The 13640-nt window shown below is 39.8% G+C and overlaps 1 protein-coding gene across 3 annotated transcripts in view; it reads left to right on the top strand.

Moving 5' to 3' along the window:
• snd1 (staphylococcal nuclease and tudor domain containing 1) overlaps positions 1 to 13640 on the top strand; it is a 220349-nt gene that overhangs the window by 67617 nt on the left and 139092 nt on the right. For all 3 annotated transcript variants that reach the window (XM_037760706.1, XM_037760707.1, XM_037760708.1), the window contains exons 15-16: positions 548 to 689; positions 13157 to 13266. In XM_037760706.1, coding sequence (XP_037616634.1) covers positions 548 to 689; positions 13157 to 13266 — 252 coding nt within the window. The remainder of the gene's footprint in view (positions 1 to 547; positions 690 to 13156; positions 13267 to 13640) is intronic.

Raw genomic sequence — 13640 nt, 5'->3', positions numbered from 1 at the left:
GCTTGTAATTTTTGGCTCGGGCACAACAATAAGCCAGTGACTCACCCTTGCAGACCGAGATGGAGGCAGGAGGGGTGGGGAATAATTTTTGATTGCAGGAGTTTACCAGACGTATCACAAAAGAAGTGGAGCGGACATTCATTAGGCCGGACCGAGATTTAAAGATATCTGGAAAAAGCCCCAGATTCTGTCATCAATGAACATATTTAGTCTGTCTTTGTCTATTTTGGTTACTTTTTCATTTGGCAGATGCTTTTTTTTGTATCAAATATTTTCAATGTTTTATTTTTCACTGAGGCCAATAACTTGAAATAACTCCACATGAAAAGTCCACAGTTTTGTTCTTTGATCCATAATTAATGCATCGGATAGATGGTGTCTCTTGCATATAAATGTTAAACAGTTATATACTTATGTTTACAAATATTAGAATACCACACCCTTAGATTTGTCTCAATGAATTATCTTGTAAGAAAGTTTCTTCTAAAAAAAAGAGTCTTGCTTCCAGCGATTTCTAACCTCATTTCTCTTTCTTCATGTCCATTAGGAGACACAGAAAGCCAAGCAGTTCCTGCCCTTCCTGCAGAGAGCCGGCCGATCAGAAGCGGTGGTAGAATACGTCTTCAGCGGCTCCCGCCTCAAGCTCTACATGCCCAAAGAAACCTGCCTCATCACATTCCTCCTCGCCGGTGAGTAGAGCTCTTTTCTTTGCCTGGTGCGAAGGTCACTTCCCTCAGTGACATCTAACCTACTCACTACATCTGTACAGGCATTAGCCGCTGCCATGTGAAAGTTCATCGGCATATCATTTAGTAAAAATAAGAGATTGCAAAATACAGAGGCTACACATTGAGACTTGTGCCAGCTCAGAGATCAGAGTTCAAGCTCTCACCCACACATCTCAGCAGCCAATCCTGACAGGGCAAAGGGGGTAGCTGGGTGTGTTGCACCAACCACAGCCCGTCGTCTTTTAAAGCACCAGGGTTGGCGTGAAGCATGTGTCCCCTTTGACCTCACCTTCAACCCTCTCTGGCTCTCCGCCAAAGTTTGAAATAGACTCATGCTCTGCTCTCCCCGTCTTTTCTGTTTCACCGTAGTGGTCATCTTCATTAGAAACTGGCCACCGTGTCGAGGTAAAAGGGAGGTTTAAACTCCAGTGGATGAGCAGGTATTAAGTTTTTAACTAGGTCTGTGTATTGGCAAGAATCTGTTGAAGGCGATATATTGTGATTTTTAAAAAAAAATCTGATTTTAGGAAAATTGTCATCGTAAAAAGAACACACCAAAAGTTGCTTTTTTCCAGAACAGTGAGATTGGCATTTGCATGTATCACAGTCCTTGTAACATCCAACATCATAGCACTACTTTGAGAGCGCACATACACTGAGAGGGTCCATCTCTTTGCTAATGAGATAAAGTATGTGCTGAGTTAATCTTTACATGTAAACTATAAATTAAAAATCATCAGTGTTTTTGAGAATGGATACAGTATTACAAAACATAACAGCGCAATACTCTATATTTTCTATCCCTCTCTTACTCAAAGTGTCTGAGAAGAAAGTAAAGTAGTTTTGGCACTTTTTGGCATTCAACAGCAGTCAGTTTATCCTTCTTACCTGAGTTTGGTTTTGCTTGTCTCCTACCTGATGAGCTGAATAGGGCCAGATAATGAATTGGAAAGAAATGGAGCTGCAACGTTTAGTAGGGATGCACCGATACGACTTTTTCCAGTACTGATACCGATAGCGATACCTGGGCTTTGGGCTTCGGCCGATACTGAGTACCGATCCGATACCAGTGTTTAATTAATAAGCTTTATGCCTCACTGTATGTAAGTTATTTGGATCATTTTTATAGGATTTTATGTGTAAGGCAACATCAGGCTTGACTTAAACATTGCTTTCTCAACTTTGTAAAACAAAAATGTAACAAATAAATACACAGATGTACATTTATTGAATTATTTATTATTCAAATAATAAATCGTATTCAGCAACTTGGTAAAAACATCTTCAAAATTAACAGGAATTTCAATTCGAGTGTTGAAATACGGCAACAACTTGATCAAAACTTAAACAAGTATTAAAATTACAGTATATATTGTATATAAGCATAGAATTGAATTTAATAGATTGGCCCCATTGTCACTGATACCCGATCCAGCTGTTTGAGTCAGTATTGAACCCCATATCGGTATCTGTGCAACGATTAGTCAGTTGAATACATCACCCTCAGTTATGGGATTTTATGATGACATTTCCCCCTATTTTATGACATTTTATAGACATTTTGATTAATAAAGAAAATAATCAACAGATTAAACTATAAGGAAAATAATCAATCTAAGAACGAGTCCATCCTTTTTAGCCTTTTCTGCCCGTTTTTCAGCTTGATAAAACAACAGTAGCTCAGGGCAAAGATGCAGATGGGATGAAATACAGACTGTTTGATAGCAGGTCTAGTCATTTATTCAGCTCCTCGACCGCCTTTGACAGTTTTGCGCTAGTAATAAAAACACTGAGACTGTATCTTTGGCAGCCAACAATGATTTGCACATCCTTTCAAATCATGGGAATGGGTGAGAATGCTTATCCCTTTCCACAACGAATGATGCTCTTTGTTATAGTCGCAATAAAAAAAAAATCCCCCTTTTCAATCCATCTCCATTTCAGTCGTACATTTTGCCAGCTACAGTTCCTCTCCATTTCCAGTAGGACAAACACCATACATTTCTGACAAACACTCAGTTTAATTGCGCGTGGCCGAATCGTCGATGCATTAATTAATTCTGTAATTTGCTTCTGATTGTCTTTGCCATCCGCTGATGGTTTTCGTAATTGCATTTTTTTTTTTTTTGTCGCTACAAGATGTATTGACATGACCCCCAGCCAATAAGCAATGTAGGACCATGGGAGATTTTTTAAACCATTACATTCCACAATTCCCCCCTTTAATGAGAGCGCTTAGTGAAAATGTCAGGTGTGTGCGAGATGGTGTTTACATACTCGCTCTACTTTTTGGAATGATTTTATTCAATCAAAGGTTATTAGAAAAATCGTAAGACGCACATTAGAGCTGATGGCCTCTGAGCGTATTTGATTAAGGTCGTCCCCAGAAGAAAACATTCATCCGCCGACACGTGTTGTCTTTAATATACACATTAGACGGGATTAGCCCTGATTGATACAAATGATCCCCTATCCTATTTTGTGTTTTTGTAACCTCCATTCCAATTACAGTCCTCTGTATCTCATAAAGAGCTCCCTTGTGTGTGTCTCCCTACAGGTGTGTGAGTGCTTTTTCTTGCCAGCTCATTGTCATCATCTTCTCTCAGATGTTTATGAGATAAAATATTCCGTCTGTTGGGTCGTGGCCCCGGTGTTTCCGTGCACGCATGTTGTTGTGTGCGTGGTTTTCTTGATCTGATAGCTGATGTTAAGCCTTTAACCATACATGAAATGAAGCCCGATGGCTCAAACAGGCCCTCCCTTATTATCTCCCTACGTCTAATCTCAAAGCGCTTCCTTCCTATCTCCTTCCACTTTCTCTCTCCTTCCTGTCAAAGTTATCTCTCCCGTGTTTTATTCGCCCATCTGCACCACGGGGCTGCGTTTTGAAATGACACATAACGTGATAAATTGGCCGCCCCCCCGAGCCTCTTGTGTTTATCTGTATGTGAAACAGCAGAAGCCCTTTTGACCTTTTTTCCTCTTTAAACTATCACATATCTTTTGACGGATAATGAGGCGCATGTTGAGAGCAGATCTTCAGTTATGCATGTTTCATATGTTCCAGTATTTTAAAGTTAAATAGGCTCTCTCATCAGAGAAGTGGCAGTAATTTACCCAATTCAGTTTCTTCATGTTTGGATACAGTTATATACATATTGAATTCAATACAAAATCATTTTTATATCCCTTTAAAGTAGGTCTGTAGTCGACTAATCGGTTGTTTTGGTTTTAGTCAACAAGGATTTCTTTAGTCGATTAGTTTTTTTTTTCATGCTAATGACCTATTTCTACGTTAAATGGTAACACGTTATGATAACCATCATTAATAAATGGTAAATTGATAGTCAATTAAACTTAAGTTAATGATTACTTTACTGTTGAACAATGAAATTGTGATTAATAATGTTTATCATTAGTTTGTGTAATGAAATAATTTGTTAATAAATTATATATTGTATCATAGCTGATAAAAGACGATAACAATTATTTATTAAAAATTGTATTGTTGCTCACATTATACATTTTTTCTATATGTTAAATATTTGTTAATGATTAGCAAATGATTTGTAAACCTTATATTGTGTTTAAAACATTTATTAACATTACATAGATAGATGGATCAAAAATCAATTATTAAACATTGACAAACTATTAACTATATCTAAATATGTTAATAAATAGATGCATTTACTAACCATTAAACAAGGTATTATAATCATCAGTTGCAACTTTATAATAATCATCGAAATAATGTTTATAGACTGTTTACAAACTAATTATTAACCATCAACAAAGTGTTACAAATATCTGGCCCATCTATCTATTTAATGTTCATAGATGTTTTAAAAACGATTTCTTAAATGTTTACAAATCAGTCAGTAATCATTAACAAATACTTATAATATAGTATATCAAATTTTATAATGTGTGCAACAATAAACTACCATTTATTAATGATGGTTATTATTACCAGAATGTTGAGGACAGCCCTATTGTAAAGTTTCAATTGAAAGAATGGATGCATCAGAAGAGTACTCTTTTATAATCACATTTTGCTTATTATTGGCCCATTCATTCTGTATTAAAGGTCCTAAGCTGAGCTCCGTAATTGTAAGTCTCTCAGAGTAAATATTGACTACATGCAGACAGAATGAAGAATATATTCAAAGGATGCTGCTGTCAAAACAAGTCTTGCATTAGTCATCCGTTTCATTAGCCCTGTTCTCTTTCATACTGTATTCATCACGGCCAAATTTTTATTCTTTAACAATGTCGTGGGAGGCCATTGAAGAACAAACTGTTTACAGTAGAGCTGCAAATGAAATGATCCCAAGGCGGTAAGTGATGTAACACAGCGAGTCCAAATTATAATACCAAACACACAGTGCATTGATCTTTGAATATGAGCTACCGGCTTGCTTATAGCCAGCGGCGCCTTTCCTCCTTGTTTTAGCCATATTATTTGTCCTGATTTAATACTGAACCCCCATTTACTGCTTGTTTCTCCGGTGAGGCACCTCAAAGCCTCCTCGCACATAGTCTCCTTCCTTCTCCAGAGTTTTTCCTTGATGGATAAAGACAGTGCTTTAAGAAAAAAAAAAACAGGGGGTTGAGGGAAACAAAGAGTATCGAGAGAAGCCCATTCTTCAAAGAGGGCCGGAGGTGTGCTCCAGGAGTTGAAGGGAAGTTCCCCTTTCCTCTCCTCCCGCATCATCTTTCCTTTCTTCTCCTCTCAACTTGCCGGCCCGCGTGGTGTCACTTCCGTATGCAAGTTTGATAAAGGGTAAAGGAGTCATCCTGTTTTTTCGAAAGGGAAAAGGACCGGCTTCTACGCAGGAAAGGGATTTGAGAAGGTGGATGATGAAAAGAGAAGGAGGTGAAGTAAGAGGCAGAAAGGACAGGAGAAAGGTAAAGAGAACTGGTATAGGGCTGACAAAAAAAAAGTACAATTGATGTGGAGTACGTGGGCATAAAGGCCTGTTGAAGCTCAGGGAGACCAGGCAGTGAAAAGGCCATAAAAGTTTACTAGCTTCAATAGCTTTCAGAGTTTCCGACGGAGGCCACAGCAGGTGAAGCGTACTTTCCGAGTTACTCAGAAAGGTATGTTGAGCAGCAGTCTGTCAAAAAGATGAAACACCCATCACTCGGACACAAAGATTTACAGTGTCAGCAAGAAGCATTAGCCATCGCAGTGTGTGTGGCTTAGTGCCATTTGTCTGATTTTTTTAGGATATATGTGTGTGTGTTTGTGTGTGTGTGTGTGTGTACACCTGTGTGCTGGTACACTTCCTGCAGTGTGTGTGTGTGTGTGTTAGTGCAGGAGATGGAAAGACGGTGGGGAAGTGGAGCAGAAAATTTGTAGACTTGTTTCCCTAAAAATATGTCTGTGCACAAAAAAGAAAAAAGTTTAACGTAGTAGCGAGTCAGCCAGGAAAAAAGTCTGCGAATAAAAATGTTACCGAGCCTCTGCTGTGACCTCTACATATCCGTGTCCTTGCGTGTGACTGCAGCACCGCATCTCATTGAGATTCACACAGCTCTTAAGGCCCGCTGCCACCATAATAACGTTGCTGGTAAGGAGGAAATAATAACTTGCATTAATACAGTAACACTTCATTGCCATTTACTTTATTACACTATAAGCCGTGATCTTGAACATAAATGCGGGCCATGAGCTGCATCGGCAGCCGACAACAAATCAGTCATCCGCCGTAGCCGATGCTCACGTCTAACCTACAACTAATACTTAAATTTAATAAATGACAAATTGAGTTTTGCTGTGCATGAGAAATAATTAGCATTTCATTATAGATTATTATGCTTCTGTCTAGTGAAGGTAATATGTGCTTCAGTGTATCAGGGCATGCAAGAAAACTTCCTTAAAGCTGCAGTCGGTAACTTTGAATTAATATGATAAAAGGTTATTTGTGTGTATTGGCAAGAATCTGGCGCTACGATACATATCATGATACTGGGGTAACAATTCAATATATTGCAATATATTGATGACTGTACGCAAGGCGATATATATTGCATTTTTTTGCATTACTGTCATAGTATAAAGAAACACATCAGAAATACACTATTTTAGAATAGGCAAAAATAACACATTTATACTGCATGTAAAAAACTGCATGGTTTTTGCCCAAAACTGCATGTGATTATCATAAAGTGGGCATGTCTGTAAAGGGGAGACTCGTGGGTACCCATAGAACCCATTTTCATTCACATATCTTGAGGTCATAGGTCAAGGGACCCCGGTGAAAATCGCCATGCCAGTTTGTCCTTGCCAAAATTTAGGACATTTTGGAGCACTATTTAACCTCCTTCGCGACAAGCTAGTATGACATGGTTGGTACCAATGGATTCCTTAGGTTTTTTCTAGTTTCATATGATGATAACTTCACTCTAGCTTTAAAACTGAGCCTGCTACATCCTCTGAAAGATTGAAAAATGTCTGGGCCCCTATTATTGTAGTGATCGACAGCTGCTGTCGAGACTCCTTGGCTCTGATTGGTTGTTTTCCTCCACTGTGAAAACTTGCAAATGCCATTAAGAGCACCGGAGGACACAGAGGAACATGAATTTTTTTCACAGATTATCTGTCTCATGCACTACTGTCAGGATATAGTGACCCTTTAAAAAAAAAAAAAAAAAACATTTTATCAACTTTGCTCAAAGTTACCGACTGCAGCTTTAATCCTCCACCTCATTATTTGGATTGCATTATCCAACCAGCTATGCATAGACAACGGAGTATGCCACAGGGTAGTAAAAGATTTAAAGGACCATGTCCTTGAAAAAAGATGCTGAAATTCAAAACAGTGCTCATTCATGCTTTATTTATTTTTTTACATATGAAATATAACAAATATAATATTTAAAGCATTTCCTCGGCCCTGTTGTGTGCTCTGGAGGAAAGGCCGTAGCGTTTGCCGAAGCCCCGTCTGAGGTAATGAGGCTTTACATTAGAGCCGCGGTGAGATAATGGCGCGACGGAGGGATGGATTGAGAGGATAAAAGAGAGGGATAGTCAAACAATCCTTGGCTTTTCCCTAACAGCGTGCTCCCCTCGTCTGCCTCTCGTTCACCCTCTCTAACCTCTATGTCTTGCCAACCTGCATCTTTCACCCACTGCTGAACTTCCTGCTTGGCTCGTACCCAGAGAGAGAGAGAGAGATATTCACACAAGGAAGGACGGAAACATTTGATAAGATGGCAAACCCATTTAAATGGGTGATGGAGGAAATAAGTATTAGAGCTGAAATAGCACACACTCACACACATCCTCAGCTTTTAGGTCTGTGTTTGTTTGCCTGTCGTAGTGCTAATTATGTCCTGTCAACAGCCTGTCAAAAATCAAGCATTAGTGACTTAATAATATTAAAAAAGATGGACACTAATGGAATTCAGAGTGAGCTGACTGTGTCCTGCAAGTATCCATTTATACCTGCAGACATGCCAAAGCGAGAGCACAAAGCGTCTGGCAGGTTATGAGCGAAAAAAAAAAAAAGAGTCAGAGGCTAATCAATATGCACATTATTAGAATAGGAGTTTGCGACATGATGTATGTTTGCAAAATCTGCAGCGATGACACTAATGACACAGCAGCCGCACACACACCGCCGCATTTCTCCCTCCAGACCCCGTTTTCTGCAAGATGAAGCTCATTATCTCGGGCTTGGTTAGTGGAGGAGGAGAGGTCGACTCCATCCTGTTCCCCGCTATATGTTGGGTCATCTGAAAACACATTCCGTTTCAGGGTATGGAAAATGTATTAGAAATAAACTGCTCGCCAGAAAACGAATGCATATGAATTCATCCAATTAGGTTTTGGTTCCTGAGGACTAGAATGGAGACCAGTCCTCCTCCGCTGAAAAGAGTCCATGTGTCACTGGTATATTTGCACGGCACTTACTAGTGCATCTTAATGGCTAGGAGAGTATTAGATTACTCTTACAAGTACTCCGGTGAAATAGCATGGCAGTTAGATTATGAAACAACAGTTAAAGGAAGAGTTTGACATTTTGAGGAAACACACATATTCTTTCTTTTGCTGAGAGTCAGAGGAGAAAATTGATATATACCTCTCATATCCGCCCAAATTTGCCACAGAATCAAACTGGCTGTAGTTCACTGAGCCTCGGGAGCAGCCACCACAGCTTTCCATAGACTTTGAATGGCAGATCGCCACAGGCCACACACTGATTAATGCTAGTCCTTTTCAATAGAAACCTGTGACCTGAAGCTACAAACTGAAGCCCGACAATTGATGCGCTACAAATAAAGTTGAGCTGGTCTCAGCTGTCTTCAGCACTCCAATGATGTGGTGAAGCATCAACCAATCCTATGTTTTTGTTTCACCCTGTTCCGTTCCATCCAAAACAATGCCGTTAGCCAGTTTCCAGTGCTATGTAACTGGCCGTTTTGTGGCTTTTGTTGCCCTTATTGTGAACATAGCATTACACGTTGTACCTCATTTATTTACTCTGTGCTAAAACCAAAGTGTAAAAGTGACAGGTTAAGGTTCTAATGCTTTTGATTTAGTGCAACCAACACATTTGTGATTTTCTGTTTCACTGCATTTTCCCCTCCTCAGTATCAGCCACAAAGGCTAGAGGTGGTGGGCAGAGGCTTAAAAGGATACACATTTTATTTTGTATCTAACACTGCTTTTGTGTTTGATATGGAGAATGATTGTGGAAGAAAGACAGGGATTTATGAAGAGGACAATTGTTGACAGAGGAACTGACGGTTTTTGGGGTGAGGAGGAGGATACAGTGTTTGTGTGTTTGAGCTAAGGGGGCAGGCAGTATTTCACCAGGCACACAGCTCACCCAGAATCACAGATTAAAATGGTATATTATGTTCTCCACAGGGCCTCCCCACCCGTCTCTGAGGCTGAGCTCTACAGAGGGGAAGGAGGGGAAGAAGTGATACAAAACTTACAGCATTGTTAAATGAAACGGTTGATAGCTTGTCGTCTTTTTAGGAGTCGGGTTGCAGAATTTTGGGAACGACACACAATCGATTCTTTAATCTGTTCGTTCAGTTGTGCATTCTTTTGTTAAAGTCTTTGCTGACTCTGTTTTCAGCTCCGTCACCATAGCCTGACAACACATTTTTTTAAAATCTTATATCCACGTATTGTAGACCAAATGATCGGTGATTGATGTGTTGGATGGTGGATTGACGTGTGGGCGTGCGCTTCAGGGCCAGTGTGAGGAACACCACGTGCATCACGCTGTACTCCAGCTTCCTGTGTGTGTGTAGTGTGATGTCAGTAGTAATCAGCGTATGTCTTGTTTATCTCTGCGATCAGATAAGATGGATATCCTGTAGTTTGACCCAGATGTTTATCTCGGTGTCGGGCGTGAGTTATGTATGGTGGTGCAGGTTTAAAATTGGCTGAGCTAAGTGACTCCCTGGCTTGGTTTAAATGCTGCAGGGAGGAGACTACAGTACAGTACGTGTGTGAGGATATTGAGTGCGGTTAGGAAAGCTGTAGATCATTTTAGGAGAGCATGCCTGTGTGCATTTGACTGCAGATATGGGCTTATGTCTCAGACTTACTTTATATAGGATTATTTCATTCAAATTGGACCTATTAAAACCACATTTTTGGGGTTTATAATCCTATTACTTTTTCTTTGCGTATTACGTTTTTTTTGGGATGTTTTTGTCTTTTAAGAGAGCTTGTGCTGGATTAAAAATCGTTGCTCATGTGGGCCTGAAAAGACCTTTGAGACATTGTACTGTATGTGCTATAAAGTGAAACATGAGTACATGCATAAGTAGTCACGATTCTCGCAAGTTTTGGGTTGTATCCACGTGGTTGAATGCACTTACTGTAAGTCGCTTTGGATAAAAGCATCAGCTAAATTAATGTAATGTCATTTTTATTTCTGCGGATTATGTTAGAAAAACACAGTTCCAGCTCTTAACATAGCTCCGGCCAACTCATCTGTGTCTCTGTTATTACTTCATACACCAATTTTTGCGAAGCGTGTGCCGTATTTACCCTCCCGTTGTCTTTTTTTCTCTATTGTCCTTTCCTCTTCCTTTATTCTGCATCCCTCGTCCGTCCTCTTCTCTTTATTCTGGCACCGTTGTAGCCCCGGAGTCCCACGTGGAAGCCCTGTCCTGGTCCACTTCTATAAATACTTTCAGATGATCTTGGCCATCAGTGTCTTTTCTTCTTCCTCCTCCTCCTCCTCCTCCTTCTCCTCGCTGCTCTTCAAGAAGCTTTTTTATTGTATTTTATTAAATGTTTGAATGTAGTAGGATACTGAATAGAATACCCTACAATCAAAAAATATCTAACCATAATATGATAGAGTACAGACTGACGTTTACAATAACATTTTTCTCTACATGTTTGTGGGTTATCTAAAGCAGTTCTTTATTAAATCACTTTATTTTTGTGAGGTTTATCACCGTTTTGCAGAATATTACAGCTGAGAGTGATAAGGTGCAAATGGTTAAGTGCAAAACTAAAATTAGCACGTCAAATTGGTTTTAATGCTCCCTGCCGTCTACTGAAGACATTTATGTCTTACAAAAGGTTGACTTGACGGGTTTTCATTTGGTGCTGACCGTCCTGTGTCCTCATTTTGCCTTTCTTGGGTCATTTTCCCTCCTCTGCCAGTGTGAATACGCTGATCTTTAATGCATCTTGTGATTTTTAGGTTGTAGCGGGCTCAGTTTTAAAGCTAGAGTGAAGATAGTGACATCATATGAAACTAGAAAAAGTAAGGAATCCATTGGTTCCAGCCATGTCATGCCATGTCAAGGGGTCCCTTGACCTCTGACCTCAAGATATATTAATAAAAATGGGATCTACGGGTACCCACGAGTCTCCACTTTACAGACATGCCCACTTTATGATAATCACATGCAGTTTTGGGGCAAGTCATAGTCAAGTCAGCACACTGACACACTGACAGCTGTTGTTGCCTGTTAGGCTTCAGTTTGCCATGTTATGATTTGAGCATATTTCTTTATGCTAAATGCAGTACCTGTGAGGGTTTCTGCACAATATTTGTCATTGTTTTGTGTTGTTAATTGATTTCCAATAATAAATATATACATACATTTGCATAAAGCAAGTAAATTTACCCACTTCCATGTTGATAAGAGTATCAAATACTTGAAAAAAACATTCACATTTTGAACAGATAAAAAATGTGCAATTAATTTGCGATTAATTACAATTCACCATGGACAATCATGCGGTTGATGATTAAATATTTGAATCGATTGACAGCCCTATTATTCTTATTTGGGAAGAAAAACTCTTGCAACATTAAGGCTCTATGTACAGTATGTAATGTTATCTAAAGAACACCTCACCTAATACTTTCTTGAGCGCACACATTTATTCCAAGCGCTTTATTTTTCTTCCATCACTGCTCAGCAGCATTCTCTCGGTGGGAAACCCGAATGCATCACCAGTCAGAGGAAACCCGGGGGAAACATGGGGAGAACATGCCAAACTTTCATGGAAGAAGAAGTAATTTTCAAAGCCAGAGTTGTCTTTACGATGACGTGACCATCTGATATCTACGCTGCCTCGTGAACATATACTGTAGTATATCAAGCCCTCGGGGGCATAAGAGACAAAAGAAGCGATTGAAGCTCGTTATGCTATCCTGCAATAGAGGCCGCACATGCAAAATTCATAGTGTGTGAAGACAGAACTTAAAGTTTCTGTACGGGTAAGATCAACTCTCTCTTCCCTCGCAGCCACATTCATCTTCAAACACAGAAATTCTCTCTTATGCCTATACCTTTCTTGCATACACCTCCTTTTATCACAGTATATATTTTTTTAAAACATGAAATCGTACAGTCTCACAGTGCCTTTTATATACGCACTCATTCCTCTTTCCCCCTTCCTCCAACCTATGCCCTGAAGCTTATCCATTCCTACCTGAACTCTACCAGAAAAGCCTCTGAAAATCTAGCGCAGGGGTCTCAAAGACGCAGATTCCAGCTGTTTTTTCCAGTTGAAACCGCTCATACAGGAGCACTTTACGTACTCAGGATTGACCCCTTGGTGACCAATTATCCAGTGAGTGCTGATGATAGTGTTGCTGGTTAATCTGTGCCGTGCCACGGACGCACCTTTATGAAACAGCGGGGCTGAGCGACTTTGACCTTGACCTATTAAGAGGGATGAGACGGAGGCTCGATGTGGCATCAGATGTTCGTAGCAATAGAGGTCCTGAAAATTGTAGAAATCTAGTCACTGACGAGTGGATATTTATATGAATGCCCACAGTATTTTTGCATTTCATTTGACCAATAGATTCAGTTATGTTGTCCTGGACTTAAAATGTTTAAACTATTCTGGACATCTGACTGAGATTAGCCGCTGTGCTGACCTTTTTTAACTCTAACGCAATTGTGTCATCTTTTTCCAGGTATTGAATGTCCACGCAGTTCCAGGAATATGCCCGGAGGGATGCAGGTGGCCGAGCCATTCAGTGAAGAGGCCATGCTGTTCACCAAAGAGCTGGTGCTGCAAAGAGAGGTAAGCAAGTTTCATCATTTTCCTTGTGTTTCAATGCCCGTTCCCAGGTCGCTAACTCTGGGTGTTCGGCTAATTTGGCACCCACATTGCTGCTGCATTTTTTTATTTTCACACTCACAGTCCCAAGTTTAGTCTGCTTTGAGTGAAAGATCATCTTGGTTCAGATATGCAAGAAGAAGAATAATGTCTATTATACAGTTACTGATAACCAGAGAAGCTACTTTGGCTAGAAAACAAATTTCCATCAGGCGTTCTGGCTTTGGTTTTGTGCAATTTCTCGTGCCACATTGATCAAAGCCCATTTTATTTGAGCAACACATATTAGAATTTCTTTAATTTCATTTGTTTATTAAAAGTAAAGAGAAAAGGAAGGA

Source organism: Sebastes umbrosus, chromosome 23 (assembly GCF_015220745.1).
Source record: "Sebastes umbrosus isolate fSebUmb1 chromosome 23, fSebUmb1.pri, whole genome shotgun sequence".
In the NCBI taxonomy this organism is placed as follows: domain Eukaryota; kingdom Metazoa; phylum Chordata; class Actinopteri; order Perciformes; family Sebastidae; genus Sebastes; species Sebastes umbrosus.
This window is presented reverse-complemented; position numbering and strand designations above follow the sequence as displayed.